The sequence below is a fragment of the Cynocephalus volans genome, chromosome 9, assembly GCF_027409185.1.
Source record: "Cynocephalus volans isolate mCynVol1 chromosome 9, mCynVol1.pri, whole genome shotgun sequence".
In the NCBI taxonomy this organism is placed as follows: Eukaryota; Metazoa; Chordata; class Mammalia; order Dermoptera; family Cynocephalidae; genus Cynocephalus; species Cynocephalus volans.
The window spans coordinates 130,259,041-130,283,941 of NC_084468.1; the positions used below are offsets into that span (position 1 = coordinate 130,259,041).

At 34.8% G+C, this 24,901-nt stretch overlaps 1 protein-coding gene across 1 annotated transcript; it reads left to right on the forward strand.

Annotated features, from left to right (window-relative positions):
* The first annotated feature begins 1,876 nt into the window (after window positions 1-1,876).
* TMEM184C (transmembrane protein 184C) lies at window positions 1,877-24,240 on the forward strand. Its single transcript, XM_063108205.1, has 10 exons — window positions 1,877-2,579; window positions 8,538-8,668; window positions 8,764-8,800; window positions 9,542-9,747; window positions 17,333-17,407; window positions 18,883-18,976; window positions 20,862-20,974; window positions 22,343-22,442; window positions 22,949-23,120; window positions 23,474-24,240. Exons 1-10 carry the CDS (start codon window positions 2,457-2,459, stop codon window positions 23,737-23,739), a joined length of 1,317 nt encoding a protein of 438 aa, XP_062964275.1. The 5' UTR covers window positions 1,877-2,456; the 3' UTR covers window positions 23,740-24,240.
* The last annotated feature ends 661 nt before the right edge of the window (window positions 24,241-24,901 follow it).

Sequence of the window (24,901 nt, forward strand, 5' to 3'; positions counted from 1 at the left end):
CTTCTATCTACTATTACTATCATGACATTAAAAAACAGGATGGACAATTTCAAAATAAAGCACAATCTTTAAGAGTGAATAAATTTATCTAAATAAAAAACTATCTATTTGAGGGTTTTTTTTCTCATTTCTCTGCTAATCTGAAAAAACTTCACCACAAATGATCCACAGTTCACAAACCATGGTGTGAAACATTTGTGCATCTAACAGTCTGGTCTCTTCTCTCCCTTGCTTTTTTCTAATAGTTCTAGAATTTCAGCTAGCTCCTAGGAACTCAGTATAAAAGAAAAATCAATAGGAAAATAATTATAATACAACGTGAGTGCTACAGGAGAAGAAAAACCAGGGCAGGTTTCATAAATTAGGTGAAAAAGATTTGCCCATGAGAAAGAGTGGGGAAGACTATTATGACAGGCAAACACATTGTGGCTGAGAGCACAGAGACAATCTGTGCATACTATCTAAGGAAGCCTATACTGTGTACCAAAAAAGTAAATAGTAGTTATACTTGATTGTAGAATAAGGGTTAACTTTCTCTTCTTTATTCTTCCAAACTTTAACAATAAAGCATGTATTTACTTAGTAAGTAAATTTTTTTAAAACAAATATTTCGATTTTGTAAGTTAGGAAGAACAAACAAAAGGCCTATTTCACCTTTAAGAAAGCAGTTGGTATTAAAAGAGGTCAGGTTGTGAAATGCAGGTGTTAAAGGCTGGAAAGAGGGCTGCAGAAGTCAATTTCCAGACTTGGCTAAGACAGATGACACTGGGAAAGATAATCATAATATTCCCTCTGGATCTCTGTGAGAATTCTGGGCTGAGTGTACTCAATATTGCCAGCCTTCTTGTCCATATGGTCATTGGGCAGAAATTCAAAGGGTGGCAGGTGCTGACAAGTCAAATTCTTAAATGTATACCCTTTGGAGTCAGAGAGACCAAGGTTAGTATCACAGCACTACCACTTAGGAGCTCGGTGACCTCGGGCAAATTAACCACTTGAAACGTTTCTCATCTGTAAAATGGAAAACTGTCTATCTGGATTTTTGTGCAAAACAATTGATATAATATGGGTAAAGAACTTAGAACGGTGCCTGTCCCCCCGAAAATGACAATTATGATATGACATATTCACATATCCAATTGAGAAGTAGATACTTGTTCTATTGGTTTATAAAGGCTTTAAGATCTATTTGCCGTTTATTTGCTCTACAGGTGTGTGGCTAAAAGCTTTAAACATATATAATTCCTTTGTCAGTTGAAATGACCTTTCGAAACTAAAATGAGTGCAAGTTTTTAACACAAGTTCCAAATGCGAAAGGATATTCCGTGTGTGTGGTTGCTTCTAAACTTAAGCTACCTATAGAGCGATCGTTCTGCAGTCTCCAGAAATAACTAGGCGGCCTATCTCTATATTCTAGCAACTGACAGAAAACTGGGCGGACGTTTCCCATTCTTCGCTGTCCTCTTATTCCAGCTGGTTTCCGTATCCATTCCTAGAGAGAATAGGGGATCTTTTGTGCACAAAAAGACCTTCTCTCTTCCAGTTCAACCCTAAAGTAACTGCCCCTTACCCACGCTTTCTTTTAGCTGGAATAACGTCAGCAGAAGGACGTAGTAGGTGTTCTTCAACTGCCCTCAAACAATTCTGAGGCTTCGAGAATCCTTCTCATGGACCGCTGGACCGCCCGGCGGCGACTCTACCAGTCTCCACCGGTCTCTTCTTCCTTCCTCTAACCTAGGTACGCACCCCTACAGCCCAGGCAGCAAATGACCAATCAGAGAGTGTAAAGTGAGCCGGATGGGGCGGTCCCAGCTTGGCGCTGACCACGAATCACCTGCCTCCGACAGCAGGGGCGGAAGCGGAAGATAGCCGTAAGTCCTGCTTTGGCCTTGGGTTCAGCGGCAGTGGGTGTCCCGTGCGAGTCAGTGAGGAAATCCCGGGGCCCTCAGGCGAAGAGACGCGTGCGAGTATCAGAATAGGCAGAAACAGGCGAAAAGACGCCTGCGAGTGCGGGAGGGAGGAAGTTCGATCCCCAAAGAAAAGAGCGAGCGGGCAGGCAGCCGCGGGGCAGAACCGGAGTGTGCAGGGTGTCTAGAGGCCGGTCCTGGTCGGCGTCGCTCTCCTCGAGGCCATGGTGCACGCGGAGCTCAAGGCGATCGCCAGGTGAGGGCAGCGGCTCCGCCCGGGGGTTCCACCGCGGTAGAACCGGGTAGATGCGGAGTGGGGAAGAAAGGATGCTACCCGCACTGCTCCCCGATAGCAACCTTAGCGGCCTCAGTTGCAACAGTAGAAAGCACAGCGCCGGCCGAGGAGGCGGCTCGAGCTCTGGGTAAAGTCGCCCAGTAGCTCTTTCTTCGTGGTATGCGAGTTGACAAAACAGCCAGAGAACGGGGCTCCCCATTACAATCTCTTTCGAGCTCTTTTCCTTGCTACTCGGAGCTGATTAATGCGAAAACATGCCTTGCACTTGTACCTGGAGGAACTGGAGACAGTGGATTCGACCTTTAGCAGTGGTCATCTACCTGGTGTCCATAGTGGTTGCGGTTCCCCTATGCGTGTGGGAACTACAGAAACTGGAGGTAAGAGAGTCCTGCACCATCGGCCACTACCCTGTCTTCCACCTATCTGAGGTTGGGAAAGAGACACCCCTCCCCCATTTCCACCCTGAGTAACCAGACTTAGTATCCTGAAAACAATCTCATGTAAATGAGCCCAGTCATAAACCTGTCTGGTTTCTTGTTCACGGTTCTTCAGAGCATGCTACAGGTGAAGGTGCGACTGACTGGGTCGAGAAAGTAGTTAAGATATACTACTATAGCTGCTTAGAAGAGCAACTGTTTTGCAAATATTCATCAATTCCCAGAAAGTAAGGTAATTTTATTCCGGAAATCTGATCTGTGCACATATTGGACTTAACTAGATCGCATAAACTACCTTGAAAACCATGTATTGAATTGTATTAGCTTTTAACTAGCTTCCTGAATCAAAGGATTCTAGTTGGTTTAATTTTGTTGTTGGTTTTTAACTTTGGAAATTAGCTCTTAACCAACAAAGGTTTTGCAAAAAGTCCCTTGTAAATTTTTTGATGTCATATTCTTATTGTGACATCAGTGAAGTACTACAAGCTGGAAGACTGCAAAATACTTAACTAAGATATATACTTTATAAAAATTGTATAATGAACTTTAAATTCAGAGTTAATAAAAACCAGAAAATACTTTTACTGAGAAACTCCTATTTTACAAGAGCTGTGACAAGACCATGGCTATTTTAGGCCCTTTCGTATTGTAGAAATGATTTTTACATAGTTGAACAAAATGTATTTTAGATACATTTGTGTTCTCTATGTTCACCAAATTATTTTTTTGTTGACTTTCCTGTACTGGGATAGTCTAGTTATTTTTAATGGTAATTTAATATTCTGTTACATTAAATATTTCTCATCTGTTAGATATTAGGTTATTTCCATAATTTGTCTACCAAAAAAATTCGGGTTATGAACATCATAATACAAATAAGTTTTCTTATTTTGAAATATTTCCCTGGAGTGTGATATAGCAACTACTTTCAAGGTTAATAATATGTATACTATCACCCCAGTTTAAGACTTCTCATAGTTGTTAGTTTCAACCATAGTTTTTAAGCACCACTAGCTTTTAAGAAAAATTATAATCTGCAATCTTCACTGCTAACACCCTGAACCAAGTTCTTAGCATGGACTTTTTTCAACACACTAGCTAGAGTATCCACTAAAACATAAGTCACATTATGTGTGTCCTCTTCAGTCACTCCTAGTTTGAGAGTAACTAACATTCCTAACTATGGCCATCAAGATCCAACATGATCTGACACCATTCCCACCTGATCTCCCTCTGACTTTCTCTCCTCAAGTCTTAGGGTTCCACCACACAGGCTTTGCTCAGAAATGCCAGACGTGCTCCCTCCTTAGTCTTTGCATTAAAAGTTCTCCCTTCATGGAATGCCCTTCCCCCGTATACTAATCTCATTCCTTTATGTCCTTTAGGTCTTTGTCTGAGTATCATCTGACTACCTTATTTAAAATCGCAAGTTTCCCCTCCCCAACTCTTCATATTCCCTTCCTTGCTTTATTTTTTTCCATAGGACTTATCACCATCTACCACAATATATGTATTACTTAATTTTCTCTCCCCCTCCTTCTGCCCAAATGACTGAATACTTGAATAAATTGAGTCCCAGAGATGAATCAGGCTTTGAACACTATATGGTGAGAGATATAAACATGGCAGTTACCTTCATGGAACTTAGTGGTGGAGACAAACGCAACCAACAAAAAACAAATCAATAAAATTGTATAAAATGTTTTGAAGGAAACTAAAAAAGGTCTGAGAAGTTGACAGGCAGGACAGTCTTCCTGCACAACTTTTACCAACTATGGAAAATTAAGTGGAAGTGAAGGAAAGTTAGAAAGCTCTTTATGATCGTTTAGAGGTTACGATGATTTATGGCCCAGATCAGCATAGCAGAGGGGAAGATAGAAATCTGAGTTTTAAGTATCCTTGTGAGTAAACAAACAGGACTTGGCAGTGAATTGGAGAGGAGAGGTGGTAAGAGAAAGGGAGAAATTAAAGATGATTCTAAGGTTTTTGACTTGAACATCTGGGTAAATGGTTGTGCCAGTTACTGAGATGGAAAATTGAGGGCTAGGGACAGGTTTAAGAGAAACTGAGTTCTGTTTTGGACATTTAGTTTAATGAGAGACATTCAAATGTGCGTGTCAAATATGCAATAGGATATGCAAGTCTAGAGCTCAGAAAGGTTTGAGCTGCAGATAAAAATGTGGGAGTTGATCTTAGTCTGCTCAAGCTGCCATAAGAAAATACCATAGACTGAGTGGCTTAAACAGCAGAAATTTATTTTCTCACGGTTCTTGAAACTGGAGGCCAAGATCAAGGTGTCAGCAGGGTTGATGTCTTGTGAGGGACTTCCCTTGGGTTGCAGATGGCCTCCTTCTCGCTGTGTCCTCACATGGAGAGAGAGCTCTCTGGTGTCTCTTCATCTTCTTATAAGGGCACCAGTCCTATCGGATTAGGGCCCCACCCTATGACCTCATTTAACCTTAATTACCAGCAAATACAGTCACATTAGGGGTTAGAGTTTCAACATAGGAATTTGGAGGGGGACACAATTCGGTCCGTGGTAGAGTTGTCATAGATGAACATGGATGGGTGTTTAAAGCCATGAGGATGGATGTGATTATAAAGAGGAAGAAGTCATAAGTATCCTCATTTTATAGATATGAAAACCAAGGCAGAGAAATAATGTGGCAGAAGTTGCATTGTGCTAAGAGTGTTGTATAGTATCCTGTCACTCTCTTCATCATTATTCACTAAATGAGCTTATGTATCTAAAATCCTTAACACTGTGTCTAGCTCATATGAGGTGCTCAATAAGCTCTAATCACCACTATTGTTTTTAAAATGTCATCATTATTGTATTGGAGCAGCAGTAATTCTTTTTCTTACGCAATAAATAGCAGCTTAGATGGGATTAGGCTGTCAATTGAACATCTAAAGCAAAATTACATGTATCTACTTGAGCACTAGATATACTCTGATTTGTTTAGGGACATTTTGTTTGAAAAAATACATGTCCTTGAAATGCTAGAATCACAATGCTTACATTGTGAGAAGTCAATGGGAACTGAGACTTAAAAACAAGGAGGTTTGTATAGCTCATCCTATGCCAGTGGTGGGGCACGTACTGATTTATTGGAATGGAAGGATGACCATGTGCAATATTTCAGCTGTTTAGCTCACTCTTTTACTTGGCTGAGCAGTATAATTGAAGTCAAGTAAGTGAAATGCCCACAGGATGGCACACTAGTCTGTAGTATTTTTCCCTTGCCCCACCCATCCTTATGGCCTAGTAGCTGCTCCCTGTCAGTTTTGCTGTCTTCCCCTCAGGAGCATTGGGCCCAGAGGCACTCTCTCCTGTTCGTTTCTACTCTCCTCCATTTGGAAGCATTTGGCTGACGGAGAGTTAACTTATTCCCTGATGCTTGCCTTTAATGGTTTTTTCTTTCCTCTCTTCTTTCCTCAAGTTACCTTAGACAAAAATCTACTTATCTTCTCCTCATTTTGTGAACCAAAAAAAAAAAAAAAAAAACCTCATGGCTGATAAGTTTAAGAATAGTGTTAATGATATCTTTATATTAATGTGTCTCATATTTGAATACATTACTTAGAGATAAATATAAATTAAATTAAAATGTGATAATTTCTACAGATACCTAGTGTTGACATGTTCTATTACAGTACTATTTAAATATGTACACAAATAGGTTAAATTTCTTATGCATATAGCTTATTAAAACAATTATACAACCAATAATTCAAATTAATAACATTAATGTGGACAGATGATGTTTTTCTGAAACTAAATTATCACTTGTAATATAAAAATCAACTAGTTAGTATCAACTAACTCTGTGGTACAGGATTTTTTTAATTTGGCGTGACTATACCAAATATATCCCATGGTATATATACCATGGTAATGACTCAATTCTGTAGTCACTTGTTTTATGATGGTTTTAAAAAGAACTTTCTTCTTTACAGCACATTGAGGATGCTTGACCTTCGTTAGTCAGAAGCACATCATTCTTAAGTCTACCACCAAGTTCTACTTTGTGGCACCAAGGCAATCATAAAAACAAATGTGGACATTGAAATTACATAGCAAATAATATTCTTAATGATCATCTTATAATAGAGAAGATCTAGAATAGGCTTATTATTTTCTCAGATCATTTAAATGAATATTCAATTTTAAATGAAACTGAGCAAAGCAAAAAGTCCTGGAATGAGTACTGAGACATTCCTATTAGAGTCTGCACCTCCACATACTGTTGGCCTTCTGTATCTGTGGGTTCTGTATCCATGGATTCAACCAACCTCAGATCGACAATATTCAGGGGGGGGAAAAAATTCCACAAAGTTCCACAAGAAAAACTTGAATTTGCCATGTGCCGTACTACATTGAATCCATGTGAATGAAGTGATATGTAGGCACTGTATTAGGTAGTGTAAGTAATCTAGAGATGATTTAAAGTATACAGGTGGATGTGCATAGGTTATATGCAAGTACTATTGCCATTTCGTATAAGGGACTTGAGTGTCTGCAGAGGTGCAACCATATTTGGCTTTCGTTCACTGCTTTGATCAATCCCCAGCATTCAGCAAGACTTTTGTATTTGCTTTTCAAGTTTTCCATACATTTTAATGTAGAAATTCATTGTTGTAAAAATACATTTGTTCTCCATACTTTTGTTTTCTACCCCTTTAATCTTTGATTCCTAGTTGGGGAAAAAAATCTTGTTCAAAACAGTGAAACTAGAAGTTGTGGACTTCATTTCTATTTTAATTGTTAACTGCTCAAACCTTCAAGTACCAAAAATAAATGCCCACTTTTTTTTTTTTTTTTTTTTTTTTTTTTTTGTCTTTTTGTGACCGGCCGCACTGCGCTCAGCCAGTGAGCAGCGCACGGGCCATCCTTATATAGGATCCGAACCCGCGGGCGGGAGCACTGCTGCGCTCCCAGCGCCGCACTCTCCCGAGTGCACCACGGGGTCGGCCCAAAATGCCCACTTTAAAAAAGAAAAAAAAAAAGGGATTCACACTCTTTAAGGCAGGATTGTTAGTCATATAAAATTCATTCCTAGGGCCCCCCCAAATAGAACAGAGGTTCAAAGACAGTTATTTTTACCAGAAAGTGAGTGGATCACTTCAACTCTACTTTAGGATGAGACAATCCACAGTACTGTACATTTTTAGAATTGAGCTTTTAAAGGGTAAAATATTGATCAGATACTGATCATAAAAAGAAATTAGAGAGTTTTAAAATGATAATATCCTGAGTCAGTATTGTTGTATATAAGCGAGGTAGTACATATAAACACAATTTATTTGAACAGTAGTATGGCAATACTTATAAATTGGGAGGGCTAAAAGAGATAATGCATGTAAAGAATTTAGCAGCATATCAGGCAAATAGCACTCAATAAATGTTGCTTGTTTTTATACATCAAGATTTATCTACTTAAATATTTAACAATAAAATCTGAAGAAAATATAGGTAGATTTTTAACTTTCTAGGCATAAAAGCAAAGGAATAAACCATAAAAAGATTTTTCATTTGACTTGCAGAAATTTTTAAGACTTCTGTACATCCCCAAACCCAATTACCAAATATAAAAGGCAAATAACAAGCTGGGGGGAAATGATATGATGTTAATATTCCTCAGTATAAAAAGCTGTTACCAAAGCCTCCATGAAGAAAAATATTGAACTACATGAGGAAAAATATGTCCTTTCCCCCCACAGAAACAGAAGAAATCTGTTTATTTTGAAGAAAAAATAAAAATATCCACTCATCATTTGGAAAATATTGAACCTTATCAGTAATCAAATAAATGAAAATTTAAGAAATAAAAATATTTTATCAAGCTCTTTAGTTTTAATATCAATATATTATAACATGTTCTTTTGTTTCTTAAGGTTGGAATACACACCAAGGCTTGGTTTATTGCCGGAATCTTTTTGCTGTTGACTGTACCTGTATCACTGTGGGTCATATTGCAACACTTAGTGCATTATACACAACCTGAACTACAAAAACCGATAATAAGGTAAATCTTATATTTTGATTCTGATAGTGTTGTATTGACTTATTTCATAAATATGATGCAAAATGTTTTTAATTTATGTTTTGCTTTCCAAATAGGATTCTTTGGATGGTACCCATATACAGTTTAGATAGTGTAAGTATGTTTCATTTTATCTCATTAAGTAAAAACTGGTTTGGTGATACTAATTTTACTTACATAGTGCTTAAGGTAATGATGGTATCTTATTGACAATAAGGAGTTAGATTCATAAGAAAAGTGAAAAGGTTCACTTGTTTTTAACGTTGATTTAAAATATGATAGTAGAAAATAGAAAATGTGGATATTTTAAATTTTTAAAAAGGTTTAGCTTTTTTTTGTTTAATCTTTTAAACTTTCAGATTAGGAGCTCATAGTCCTTTAAAGAATGTAATACTTTAAATTACATTATCACCCTTTTTATTTATTAAGTCTTTTATTTGGACCAAGAAATAGAAAAACTTCCCCATTGAATGCACACACAATTGTTATAGACAACTGCTCTAATTTGATTAAATATAAAGGAAATGTGTTTAGCAGCATTTTGTATTATCATAAGAAAAAAATTCAGATTATATTTAAGAACTCAAGTACTTAATTTAGCTTCTCTCTTCACATTCATTATTTACTCCCACTTGTCTTTTTGTTTACCAATATCTAAGATGTTTATTGCTTTTAAAAATTAATTTCACAGATCATCTGGTAGCCCTCATAATGATAAATTTTAGAGAGTTTGATGTAAGTATGTGGCAAGACAACTCAAGTTTAAAAATTAGCTTACTGTGAGTACCATGAATTAAAGAGGTAATTCATTTGATCTTAGCTGCAACTATTTTTAACATCTGTGCTTTTTCATAGTGGGTGGCTTTGAAATATCCCAGGATTGCAATATATGTGGATACCTGCAGAGAATGCTATGAAGCTTATGTCATTTACAGCTTTATGGGATTCCTTACCAATTATCTAACTAACCGGTATCCAAATCTGGTATTAATCCTTGAAGCCAAAGATCAGCAGAAACATTTCCCTCCTTTATGTTGCTGTCCGCCATGGCCTATGGGAGAGTAAGTATGTTTGGCTGCAATATTTTTATGTTTTGGTTTCATTTAAGCAGAGTTTATGAGTCAGCTCACTGCAGGGTAGTATGTTAAGTACTATGAGCAGGACAAAAAGTGTAAGGCAGAGTCCCTATCCTGATGTAGTGCATATAGTCAAGTTTGAAGGCTAACCGACCACATTTTTATAATCCACATACATGTTAATCCTTTTTACATTATTCATCTCGAGTAGAAAAATCAAAGTATTGCAGGAAGAAACATTAGAAGTCATTTAATCAACATCTTTTTACAAGTGACTTTTTAAAATAAGCTGCTAATGTGTTCTCTGGACAAGTATGTATTGAGCATCTAGAATATACCAGTTTATAGATATACCATAGTACATAAAACAAGACATAGACTTTATGGAACTTACAGTTTGGTTAGGAGGGTTAGGAATTAAATGAAGACGCAAATGTGTAGTTGCTTATTTCAGGAAATGCAATAAAGGAAAAAGAAAAGGAGACCATAGGAGAGGATTGTAAGGAAAAACTAATGTAGGTTAGGGATTGAGGGAAAGATATTGTGCTCTACTCTGAACACAAAAAGGACAAATGAGGATTTATAGCTAATGAGCAGAGTGAGGGGTCAATGGGTACACAATTACTAAAAGGAGACTCGAGGGTAGGGGAATTCTCACTAAACTGACCAAACAGGATTCTTGCTGAAGTCAAGCCAGGAACTTACACATCAAGGGTGGGGGTTGAGGAACATGATCAGATGTCAAGGGTGATGAAATTTCAAGGGGTTTGGTGAATGACTCAGCAGGATTCTTTGCTTAGACTGACTTAGGCCAAGAACAGAGCCTAAGGATGAGGCCTAGTCAAAAAGAAGGCTCAGAGGAGCCTAAAGTTAGGACAGTAAGTGAGAGTCTTTGATAAATGAGAAGCCCTTATAGGATGTTATGCAGAGAACTGGTGTCCAGATTTCAAAGATGACTGTATTCTGTGTAGACTGAGTTGGAAGGGGGCAATATCGTAAGCTGGGATAGATAAGAGATTGCAATGGTCCAGCATATGATGATGGCAATGGTGATGATGGTGGTGGTGGCTTGGTTTTGATCAGGACTCTTATTTTAATGTAGAGATGAGGCCCTAGCTACCTCTTTGTGGTCAACTAAGACCCCAAACCTTTTTGAAATGATAATACTGGTCAAAATTCTCATATTCTGTGCTTGTGCAATTGATTTGTTCCTAACTACACAAGTACATTTATTCCTGTTAAATCTCTTTGTGTTGGTTTCTTTTTTTCCTGAGCCTTTTGAATTCTGACAACTGCTGATTGGATAATGTGACTAATATTCAGTCAGCAGTGCATCCATCAATATAACTCATGTTTTCTTGCCTTTGAAAGATATGAAATGTTTACCAAAGTCATGTAGTGTTGGGGTGTGGTTTTAGTAACAAAACTTATTCTGTTGTATAAGGGTACTTCAAAAAGTTTGTGGAGGGCTGGCCAGTTAGCTAAGTTGGTTAGAGCATGGTGTTATAACACCAAAGTCAAGGGTTCGGATCCCCGGACTGGCCAGTTGGGGGTGGGGGGAACGTGGAAAAATAGAACTGAAAGATAATGCAAAATCTTTCCAGGAACTTTTTGAAGTGCCCTCGTGTATACTGTAAGTACATTTTAGGTTATTAGTCTCCCTCTGATAGATAACTGGTGTTATACATTTGATAATCAGGCTGTTGCTGTTTAGGGTAATTCAGTATAATGTTTTAGTTTTAAAATGCAAATGCCATGGCAAGTTTGCAGTTGGTACGTGATAAAAACTAAGCTGTTTTTTATACTCTGATTTCTGCAACCTAAGTAGTGAGCACAGTCAATTTTCTCTTAATGAACCTTCAGTTTTATGTAGGTAATTCATGAGGAGAGGGGAAACACTTTACTAAGTGACTCAGTATATTTATACCTCTTATAACTGGTACAGATGTTTTCATGAAACAATACTAACCCTTATTACTTATTATTCCTTCCTCCCTCTTGGTTTTAAAATTTGGGTTTCAGCCCACTAAGTTGAATTTGACACAGTTTAAAAAATATTGCTCTAGGTATATTCCTTGGCATGAACACGCTAGGTCCTTTAGGTTTTGTTGAACTTTGCAGATTAGTGGCAAACTATTTTCTGAAGTGTACCAAATTACTTTCCCACCAACATTATAAAGTAGTTCTGTTGAACCACGTTCTCACCTACATTTGGAATTACCCAGACTTCTTTATGTTTGCCTCTCAAGAGTGTAGAAAGTGGTATATCACTGTGGTCTTAATTTGTATTTCCCTGATTAGTAATGCAGTTGAGCATCTTTTCATGTTTATTAGACACTTGTGTTTCCTTTTCTGGGGCATGCTTGTTTGTGTTTCTTATTGTTTTTCTAATGGGTTATGTCTCTGCCTTGTGGAGTTATAGGGGATCTTTAAACATGTGGATACTAATTCTTTCTTTGACATGTGTTAATATTATCTCTAGTTTTGGCATGCTTTGTCACTTTCATTGTCTCTTTTAATAAGCATTTTGTCTTTTGAATTTTAATATAGTTTATAATTTATCAATCTTATTTTGCAGTTAATACTTCTTGGGTCTTGTTCAAAAAATTCTTTCCAAACCCAGAATTATAAAAACATTCTCCTATGCTTTTCTTCTAAACATTTCAAAATTTTGCCATTAAGACTTAGCACTTAATCCCTCTGGAACTGATTTTGTAGTTGTATGTTGTGTGAGGTAGGAACGCAATTTCACTTTATTACATTGAATAACTTTCCATAACACCATTCTCTCCCTTCTCCCTCACTGATCTGTACTGGCACCTCTGTCATATATCAACTTTCTATATTGTATGTGCCTGTTGTGGGATTTTTGTTTTGCTTTGTTTTATTGGTTAACTTTTCTCTCCCTAGACAATTACATATGTTAACTATTATAGCCTAATTAATAAGGCTTAAAATGAAAGTCAAGGTCCCCAACCCTATTATCTTGGCTATTCTTGCATCTTTTCTCTTACATATGCATTTTAGAATCAGCTTGTCAAGCTGCTTGAAAAACCCCGTTAGGATTGAATTCAGTCCTTAGTTCATTGACATCTTTAAGATTTTTGAATCTTTTCTTATGCATGAATATGGTCTAGCTTTCCATGTATTTAGCTTTTCATTTATATGTTTCAGTAAAGTATAATTTTCTCATAAAGATCTTGCATATCTTTTGTTGACTCTATATCATATTTTATTGCTATTATATATAAGTGGCATATTTTTAAAAAACTAACAACTGCTGCCCATGTGTAAAAAGGCAATTTGGTTTTTGCATATTGATCTTATGTCCAAAAAAAACTTGTTGAATTTTCTTAGTCTGTAGATCTTTTTAAGTACTCTGTGTAGTCATCTGCAAATGAAGGATGTTTCCTTTCTAGTCTTTATAACATTCATTTCTTTTTCTTCTCACTGCTGGTTAGTATCTGATTTTTGATTTTAAAGGGAATTCTTGTAAAATTTCACAGTATAATTTGATGTTTCTGCAGGTGTTTTGTAGGTATCTTTTATAAGTTTGAATAAGCTTCTTTTTCCACTAGTTTGTTAAGAGTTTTTAAATTATGAATGTGTTAAGTTTCATCAAATGCTTTTTCTTTACCTATTGAGATGATTATGGTTTTTCTTCTTTCATCTATTAATGTAGTGAATTAGATTAGTGGCTTTTCTAATGTTAAAACCCCCTTGAATTTTAAGAGTAAATTCAAATTAGTTATAATATATCATCTTCTTTTATACTTCACAAGATTTGGTTTGCTGATATTTTGTTTAGGATTTTTATCTATGTTCATGAGTACGATTAAACTATAATTTTTCTTTCTTCTACTGTCCCTGTCCAGTGTTCATATCCATGTTACACTGCTGACCAAGAATTATTGCCTTTTATTTGTATGTCAAGGGAGGAATTGTATACTGTACCTTGGATGATTGAACGGCCTTTTCTTTGTGAGAGGACAATTATAGAACTATTTAGGAAATCATTTTTAGAAAATTATAGTTTTTAGGAATTAGGCAGAATAAAGTTTTTAAGTGGGTATGAGTTAGTTTATATCATCTTAATCTCTTTTACATCTCTTGTTATAACCCTCTTCCATTTCTAATGTTAACTGTATCATTGTTTTTTCCTTAATGAGTCTTGCCAGAAGTTTGCTTAGTTTTACTAGTTTTTTCAAGAACTGATTTTGGTCTTATTGATTCTCTTTATGGTGTGCTTGTTTTCAATTTTATTATTATCTGCTCTCATTTTATTTCCTTTCTTCCATTTCCTTTGGTTTACTATGCTCTTTTCCTAATGTGTTAGATTCTTAGCTCATTAATTTACAACTTTCAGTTGGTTAGAGTGCAGCCTTATAACCCCAACGTCACAGGTTCGGATCCCTGTACCAGCCAGTCACAAAAAAAAAAAAAAAAAAAATTACAGCCTTTTTTCTTTTTTAATACTGCATTTAAGACTGCAGATTTCCTGCCAAGTAATACATTTACTGAATCACATGGTTTTGATATTTAGTATTTTCATTATCATCCAGTTTAAGGAGTTTTAATTTCTATTGATATTTCTTCTTTACCCAAGTTAATTTGGAGTATTTTTAAATTTCCAGACATGGGGATTTTGTTTGGTTTGGGGTTTCCATCTTGTTTGCATTGCAATCAGAAAATGTACTGAGACAGTCCTTGGAATTGGTTAAGATTTGTTTCATGGCCTCTGGTTCATTATCAGTTCTTTAAAGGTTACCTGTGTGCTTGAAGAGAATGTGTATACTGTATTAGTGGGTGGGTGTGTTATATTTATGTCCATGAGGTCAATTTTATTGTTATTCAATTTTTCTGTATTTCTGTTGATTTTGGCTACATGTTCTATCAGTTACTGAAAGAGATATTTAGATTTTGCCTCTGATAATGGCTTTGTCAATTTCTTCCTGTACTTTTATCAGTTTTTGCATTATGTATTTTGGTTCTGTTTTATTAAGTGCATATATGTTTAAGGTTGTTACTTTTCCCCATAAATTTAACTTCTAACATTATATCATGACTCTTAATATTCCAAACAGTCTTTTTTGTCTTAACGTCATTCTGTCCGACATAAACAGGTATCCCAACTTTCCTTTGTTTAGTATTTCCCTGGCATATCTTTCTCCACTTTTTATTTTCATCCTTCCATGTCCTAATGTTTTAGGTATATTGTTTTTTGGAGTTTTTTAATTCTAATCTGATAATTCCATTGCTTGAAAAAGTCAGGCAGTTTACACTTTTGTGATTATTGATAGGTTCATTTATAATTACTTGCTGTCTTTTTGTTTTCCATTTTTTTACTTTTTTTTATTGATTACATTCTCTCTTTTTAATAAACTTTTTATTTTAGAATAATTTTAAAGTTATAGAAAAGTACAAAGATAGAACAGAGATTTCCCATATAGCCTTCACCTTGCTTCCCCTAATATTAACATCTTATGTATTTATGGTATATTTGTTGATGAGGGTACTTCAAAAAGTTCATGGAAAGATTCATATTATCTTTCAATTCTATTTTTCCGTGAACTTTTTGAAGTACCTTCATATTAGTTTCTCCAGAGAGGCAGAACCAATAGGATAGTTATAGATGGAAACATAAATATAGATACAGATATGAGAGGGGATTTATTAGGGGAATTGGCTCACGTGATTGTGGAGGCTAAGAAGTCCCACAACATACCATCTGTAAGCTGGAGACACTGGTAGCATGACTCAGTCCAAGTCCAGAAGCCTGAGTACCAGGGAGACTGCTGTTGTAAGTCCCAGAATCCAAAGGCCAGAGAGCCTGGAGTTCTTATGTCCAAGGGCAGGAGAAGAAGGGTGTCCAGGAGAGAGAGAGAGAAATTTGCCTTTCCTCTGCTTTTTTTTTTTCTAAAGAGAAAGAGAGAATTTGCCTTTCCTCTGCTTTTTTTTTTTTTCTATCGAGGCCCCAAGCCAATTGGATCATGCTGCCCATATTGAGGACAGATTTTCCCCCCTCAGTCTACCTACTCACACATCAATCTCTAGAAATACCCTCACAGACAAAGAAATACTGCTTTACCAACTCTACGTATTCCTTAACCCAGTCAAGTTGACACCTAAAATTAACCATCACATTTGTCAAAACTAAGAAATCAATATTGGTACAAAACTACCAACTACAGACTGTATTCAGATTTTCCAAGTTTTTCCACCCATGTCCTTTTTCCTGTCCCAGTATCCATTCCAGGGATCCACTTTGCATTTAGCCTCTTTTTAAAAAAAAAGTTTTTTTCACTTAATACTTAGAGAAGGTACAAGAAGTTTGGGAAGGTCCTTCTAATTATTTAACAAAGATTTTAATACTTAAAAAATTTTTCTGGCACTGGAGGAATACAGTGTTAACAGACAAATCTGTTTTATGCTATCTACAATTAATAAATGTTAATCTATTATAGGCCACAATTCTTTATTTGCAATTATAGAATATTAAAAACCTTGAAAACTAAAAGCTTCTTCATAGCTCTCTTAGTAGCAAATCTTGATCTATTTATAATCTTTTGACTATTTGTAATTTTAATGGGACTATTTTACCTGTTATGGAATATGTACTTTTTAATGCAGCTATTATCTATGTGTTTGATTATAGATGCTACTCCAGATCCCATTGGTAGTTGATCACATTCTTTTGTTGTTATTTTTCTTATTCTGTGTTTTTTTTTTCTTACTACTGGTTTGGAAGCTATATTTTCTATTTCTAATCTTTTTACCATAACAACTTGAGTCAAAGTTTTACCATGACTACTTAAAATCTGACTTTAAATATTAGACATCATTTTTTGAGTAGATTTGTTTTGTTTTAAATAAGTATTTTGTAGATTTAACTACAAGATTAACAGACTGCTTGTTTATCACTCCTTGCATCTCAGATTTTCCATCTGGGTTCATTTCCTTCTTCCTAAATAATGTTCTTTAGGAGTTCCTTTAGTGTCAGTGTATAAGTGGCAGATTTTCTCAGATGTACTTATCCAAAAGTGTCTTTATTTTGACTTCATTCTTGAAAGATAGTTTTGATGAATGTACAATTCTATGTTGAAGATACTTTCAAGCACTTTGAAGATTTTATTTCACCTAATTCTAGCTTCAATTGTTATTATTAAGCGTCTACTGTGAATGTAATTGTCATTCCATGATAGACAGCTTGTCTCCAGCTGCATTTAAGACCCTTCCTTTGTCTTTGATGTTCTGCAGTTTCAAAATGAGGTAGCTAGGTTGTTTTGTTTTTATTTTTTGTCCTGCTCACTGTTCAGGAATTTGAGACTCTATACAAAAAAGGAGACCTTCCAGAGGATGTAGTTTTTAAATAATTTCAAAATGATATTTAGATCATTTGTTTGCTGCCATCCACATTCTTCCCCCACTGCCATTTAGGATGACTACATTGAAATAATTAAATATAGATATGGTATCATTTGTCAAAGTGATTTTAATTTGTATGCTTTGGGGGAAATCTGGTGCTATTTAAATGAGTAGTTTTAAGTGCTACTTTCTTTTTCTTTTGCAGAGTATTGCTATTTAGGTGCAAACTGGGTGTACTGCAGTATACAGTTGTCAGACCATTCACCACCATCGTTGCTTTGTAAGTACACAGACTTTTTTTATTTATTTTTTATTTTTTTATTTTGTCAATATACAAAGTGGTTGATTATTGTGGCCCATTACTGAGACCTCCCTCCCTCCTCCCTCTCCCCCCTCCCTCCCAACAATGTCCTTTCTGTTCGCTTGTCCTATCAACTTCAAGGAATTGTAATTGTTGTGTCTTCTTCCCTCCCCACCCCCACCCCCATTTTTTTGTCTATTTATTTATTTATTTTTAGCTCCTACAAATAAGTGAGAACATGTGATATTTCTCTTTCTGTGCCTGACTTGTTTCACTTAATATAATTCTCTCTAGATCCATCCATGTCGTTGCAAATCAGATTTTATATTATTTATTTTTTGAAAATCTTTGTTCTCTTATGTAGGAACAACTGAGTAGAAAAACATAAAGAGTGTTAATTTACTTGTTTATAATATAAAAACACAGTAAATAGAAACCCTACTCTATTCAAATAAATATTGTTAACTACTTACAGGCAAAGAATCACTAAAGGGTTCTTCTAAATATTTACATCCTCTCTAGAGCTTGCTATACAGCACTTTGAAAAATGCTTCATTTTTCAGACATTATCGTTCACACAGCTTTACAGAAATTCTATTGCTTGAAGTTAAAGTATGCTACTTTAGGTTAACTACAGGGTTTTATTTTCTACATAGTTAATGTAGAATACATTGGGAATACTATACTCCAAGAAAAAAGTCATATTTTTTTTAAAAAACATTCCGTCAAGGCTTAGAACATGCGGTAAAATGGGGCTATCATTAAGCTACCTGGCAAAACTATTCCCTAAATATTCAGGAACATCAAGTAATTTAAGGCAGGTAGATTGTATGTTTTATCCGGTAGTTGTTACTAACATTCTGCATGCTCACAGAGGAAAAATTGAAAGACAGGTAAAAGAAGAATTCATTTTTTAGTTTACCTTTGGTCTAGCAATTATTTAGCCAATTGAGACTAATTCATTTATTTATGAAGGCATGCTTTATTTCTCTGCAGTTTAGAAAATGGGTAAAATATAACTTAATACTAATGGTAATATTTACTTGAGGGGTCTGGATCTTCATGAAATTTACCTCCAAGACAATTTAGGGGGAAAAATGACAACTCCAGTTATGGACCAGCTTTATATATTTAACAATTAAGGTTTTCAAAATTAGGCAGCTATTTCAAAACTATTACAAAATAGTTCTCCTAAATTTAGTAATTACTCTTTCTAGTTCAATGTGTGTCTTATTTTGGATTTCTTTTAAGTTGGAGAAATAATCATACGGTAACATTTCAGAAAAATGTTTTTCTTTGAAATTTTGAGCCATCTCTGTGACCAAAGTTAAGAGATTATCTATAGGATCTTTCATATAAACTGACTTCTAAATTTAAGAATTGCTGTCACTGTACTTTAAAATATATTCTAATTTAGTTAATCATAAAGTTGTCTCATTTTTACCATTTTTTAGAATCTGTGAGCTGGTCGGTATATATGATGAAGGGAACTTTAGCTTTTCAAATGCTTGGACTTATTTGGTTATAATAAACAATATGTCACAGTTGGTAAGTAAATATTCATTTTTCTTAATTGTACTAAATTACGGTCTATAAATTTTTTTAGGCCAAGTTTCTTCTTGAATAAATCTTGTTTCTTTTTAATCTAGAAATTTATACTAAGAACTTGAATATACATCTTTATATGTAAAGATATAATATCTTTGTTATTTATTTGGTGACTTATACCATGACCTGTTGATCATGTTTGTTCATTTATTTCTGTTACTCACTGCATATTTGTGCAAATATGTCATAAATAAAAGCACAGTGCTCTCTAAATAACCAAAAAATATAAACACATATACTGGGCATGTTTAGTTAGAGAAAATTCTTAATTGGTATATGACAGTACAGAGTTTGAATAAAAATGGAAGAAAAAAATCTGATATCATATATTTGGTGACAATGCCAAGCTTAAAAAAAATGGATTATGTTCTAGAAACTGAAGTGCTCTAAAGATATAACTATCTGATCCTATAAGTTTTAAAAAATGTACATTTTATTTAAAATCTTTGGTTAATGCTTTCAGCAAAATAATAGTTTAGATGCAATGGCATGCATGTATGATATTAGACCTTTAAAATAAAAATTAAATGCATGTGTAGCCACATGTTCATTTTCTTTCTAGGAATGTATTCTAAAGAAACGGTCATAAGTACTTTTGCTTTGATATCTCTGCATATAAAGCCTATTATTTGTAATAGCAACAGGATGGAAAAAACCTAAAGCCTAGTGGTAGGGACTGGTTAAATACACTGTGGTATTTCCATTTGCCAAAATCTTAGGCAGTTGTTAAAAATAATCCCTATAAAACATATGGAAAAATTAGGTACTTTAAGTGGAAAACAATGCAAGGCAACAATACTTTGTATTTAGTTCATGACAGCTGTTAAAAAACCAGCTTATATGTAGAAAGGAATAGTTGGATGATAGGACTACGAATAACTTATTTTTTCACTGCTTTCATATTCTAAAATATTTTAAGTGAACATTTTATATGGTTTTAATGGGAAAAAGTGAACTTTTAGGAAAATGTTTGCTATTCACCCCTACACTAGGTTATTACAACTTATATCAAAAAATAATTAATATGTCTTAAGCATTTATTTTATAAAGTAAATTCAGCTGGACTAACGTACTGCCCTCAAGAAAAGCTGTTTTCCTGATTCAGATTTCATGGTCACAACTTTATTGAAATTGTATTTATTTAATGTGTTGCCTTATAATATACACACAGTGTTACATAAGATATACTATGTTACGTAATAAGCTAAACCCTTATAAAATTAATGGTAATTTGTGTTTAAAAGCCATTATAAAACAGATATTTTTATTTTGGCTGAATGTGAGCCTTTTCTTCCATTTGTGTTAGTCATTTGTTTATTGCTCTCTGGGCCCCAGTAAGTGAACACCTAAAAACATTTCAGGGAAGATATTTTATAACTCTTTGGAGAAATTTTATATAGTATATGAGGGGACTTCAAAAAGTTTGTGGAAAGGGCCGACCCCATGGCGCACTCGGGAGAGTGCGGCACTGGGAGCACGGCAGCACTCCCGCCGCGGGTTCGGATCCTATATAGGGATGGCCGGTGCACTCACTGGCTGAGCGCGGTGCGCCGGTCACAAAAAAAAAGAAAAAAAAAAAAAAAGTTTGTGGAAAAATAGGATTAAAGGATGATAAAATCTTTCCATCAACTTTTTGAAGCATCCTTGTGTATTCACCTATATAGTAAACTATAAAAGCTTGTTGTTAACCTTAAAATATAATAAGCCTAGAAAAAACTGGCTGAAATATTACTCTTACCAGTTCTTTGCTTTATAACTTTAATATTTCTATTACCATACTTAGTTATTCTTACTGAAGAAATTTAAATGTTAATCTTGTTTCTAGTTTGCCATGTATTGTCTCCTCCTATTTTATAAAGCACTAAAGGAAGAACTGAGTCCAATCCAACCTGTTGGAAAATTTCTTTGTGTAAAGCTGGTGGTTTTTGTTTCTTTTTGGTAAGTGTTGCTTTCTCTTAAATGTTCTCATTTTCTAAAGGGCAATAAAACTTAATTAAAGAGGATTTTAAAAATAGTCTTAGTGTAAAAGATACATTAAAATGTCTCTCTCTACTTATTTAAAAAGTTCATCCCTTTAGCCCTTCTAGGATTTTCATAAAGAAATAATTAGATATTCCATGTAACATCTATAAGAAGAAAATAATTTGAGACAATCTAAATATCTCAATACTAGAGGAGTTGTTAAAATAAATCATGGCCATGTCATATAATAGAATAATATGCAGTTTGAAAGAAAACATAATGTAGAATATTTAGTGATGCGGGGATATGTTCATCAGTAAATGTTTTTTAAAACAGGAGGCAAAACTATATACGGTTGCAGTTTAGTAGAGGTGGGTGATTGGGGTCCTAGAAACAAATATACCAAATTTAGCAAGATAGAATACAAACAGGGAAAAAGAAAAATCCCTGAAATCTCACCACCCAGAACTGATTAACATTTTGGTGCACATGTCATATATAAAACTTCACAGAAATAGTTTCATACTATAAAAACTTGTGGAATTCAACAATATGTTCATTATATTGTAGATATATGTCGTTCTTTGTTAGTTAAGAGAAATATAATTTTGGTGTTTTGGGTTTTGTTTTGCTTAGTATTCTGTTGTATGAATATAACTTTTTAACCAATCTCCTATAGATACTTAGGTTGTTCCTAATTTTTTCACCATTACAAGTAACATAAAAGAGAATATTTTTATATATAGACTTAGGAAAGTTAGTCTATCTCATTTGCTGTTGAAATTTAACATGGGGCCATATCCCTAGATTTGCTTGAAATACTCAGCATGACTCCCTATCTTGGAGTCAGACTCTTTCTGAGTTTTTCTCTAACCCCAAAAGTTCGAACAAGACTAGTTTCAAAATGACTGTTTTCAAAAAAAATAATCTGAATAATTAATACATGTGTAAACAGCATTTGTCCTTTATTTCCTTTTAAATGCCTATTGTACAAGGTATTAGGCATTGTCTGTGTATAGGAAGAACTTAAAATCTAAATACTTATGCACACTTTCAAAACAAAAGAAGATGTATAAGCCAAAAGAAGATGTGTAAGCGAAGTATTGAGGTTCTGAGAATAATCAAAATTCATCTGATAAAACTATACTAGAAAAATAAATTTGTAAAGCAAATAAATATATTTAATATAGATATGCAGTTTCTTCAGGAATATGCTGTGAAGGCAGGGTGGTGGTGGTCTACAGGTTGCACTGGGGTTTAACTTTTTTAAATGGCATAATTTTAAAACAACTGCTCATTTTATGCTTGATATAGATTTGGCGTTTACCTTTTCCTAACATATAGGCAAGCAGTAGTTATTGCTTTGTTGGTAAAAGTTGGCGTTATTTCTGAAAAGCGTACGTGGGAATGGCAGAGTGTAGAAGCTGTGGCTACAGGGCTCCAGGTAAGTAGTGCTGTCTTCAAATTCAATAGAACTTTACTGTTTCTTAAGCATTTTTTACATATTATCTGTACTAAATATATGACAACATGCAGGATGGGTGTGGCGCTATTATCCTCACTTTACAGGTGAAGAAAAAGGGGAACTCTAAAGAAATTGGCCAATTTGTAGCAGAACCAGGAAGAAAACCTGGATTTTGTTATTCCTAGTCCATTTCTTTTTCTGCAGTTCTCCTCTTAGTCCTTAGGTAGTGGATTGAGAACACATTGTACTTTGCTTAGAAATATTTGATTGAGGTAATATAAAATAGACTTAAATTTTCACATTTTGTCTTTATTTTGAAGAGGGCAAAATAATTATTTAGGAACATGAAAAATGGAAAAATGAATATAATCTGAAAGGCAAAAAAGTTATTGATTGATACTTAAGTACTTTTGAAAAGTACTTGGAAAAAGATAGCATTCTACAAAACTAGATTTAAATTACAGATTTTCTTCTTGTTGTTACAGGACTTTATTATTTGTATTGAGATGTTCCTTGCTGCTATTGCTCATCACTACACTTTCTCATATAAACCATATGTCCAAGAAGCAGAAGAGGGGTCATGCTTTGATTCCTTTCTTGCCATGTGGGATGTTTCAGATATTAGAGATGATATTTCTGAACAAGTAAGGCATGTTGGTAAGTACCAGCCATTTAAATTCATCCAGATAGGTAGGTTACTGTATCTCTTCTACTCAAGCAATTTAGTGGCTATTTAAGAGATGAAAAGACTGTTTATTTTTCTGGGTGGCTGGCCAGTATGGGGGTCTGAACCCTTGACCTCAGTGTTCTCAGCACCATGCTCTCCCAAGTGAGCTAACAAGCCAGCCCAATAAGACTGTTTAAAGCAGTACCATAGTACAGGTTCTTCAAATGGGGGCAGGGAGGTGCACAGGAGTGGGACATGGGGAGCTTATTTTTGGAATGGTAAGTTTATATAATGGTAAAAAGAACTTTTGGCTAACATAGAAAACCTTTATATTACTTTAAAGGACGGACAGTCAGGGGACATCCTAGGAAAAAATTGTTTCCTGAGGATCAAGATCAAAATGAACATACAAGCTTGTTATCATCATCATCACAAGATGCAATATCCGTTGCCTCTTCTATGCCACCTTCACCCATGGGTCACTACCAAGGGTTTGGACACACTGTGACTCCCCAGACTACACCTACTATAGCTAAAATATCTGATGAAATATTTAATGTTGCTACAGGAGAGAAAAAAGAACCTTCAGATATATCTGTGGATTCCTGAATAGTGTGCAGAAGCAAACTATGCTACTACCATGTTTATCCTTACCTGGTATCCTGTGGCTCAGGATTTTGTGCATGGGACAAGCCATTAAGATGGAAAATTTCAAGACAAAGATAGGTGAAAGCTAGGTAAAACTACTGGATTCATATATGCAAGTTTCATACATCACAAATAAACAGTCTAAATTTCCTAGACTTAAACTTGATTTCTTAACATCAGAGTAGCACACACTCCAATGGTAGAAAATGACTCCAGGTGAATGTTTCTGATGTTACACTACTCTACCAAGAAGATGGACATTTAAAAAAAAAAATTAGTGCTTCCTATCACTGCTGCATGAATATAATACTCTGGAATTAAGAGAGAAAGAATAATTCAGAAATAGGAATTAGTGGAACTTAATCATAATCATGTGCCATATAAGCTTACCTAACAATTATTTCTCTATTTCTCAACTGGATGTCTTTCAATAAATAAGAACTTATCATTTGTTTTCTACAACTTTTTATGTCTCTCCTTCTTTAATGTTTTAACTAAGATTTCATGATTAAAGGCACAGCAAAAAAGAAGTAAAAAACAATTACTGCTTTTCCTCTATTAAAAATGCTATTAAAGGTGGCAGCAAACATAAATCTTAGCTGAGTGGTCAAAATTATTCATTAAACTGTAGTCAGAAAACATGTAGATGCTATTTGGGAGAAATTTATTACTTAGGATAGGGTTTCTCTAATTGCTAATCACAATCTATTATTGGATCATGTTTAATATTTTATATAGAAAGTGCCATAGTAGTATGTTGCAAATAGCAATGAGTATTGTTGCTGAAGATCTTTACTTTATATATTTATGGACATGTATGTCCACTCATTTATACATGCATACATGCATACATATATGCACACATACACATGGAGGCACTTCAGAATGTTCATGGAAAAACAGAATTGAAAGATGACATGAATCTTTCCATGCACTTTTTAAAATACCGTGTGTGTGTGTGTGTGTGTGTGTGTGTGTGTGTGTGTGTGTGTGTGTAGTGGTTCACAGTAATTGTGGCACAGAGTCTTTATTCTGTCCACTATTATAAATCAAATATTTCTACTGAAACTAAAGCTGGGTTATATGTAAAATAAACCCCAAAATTCCACCAAAAAACTTAATA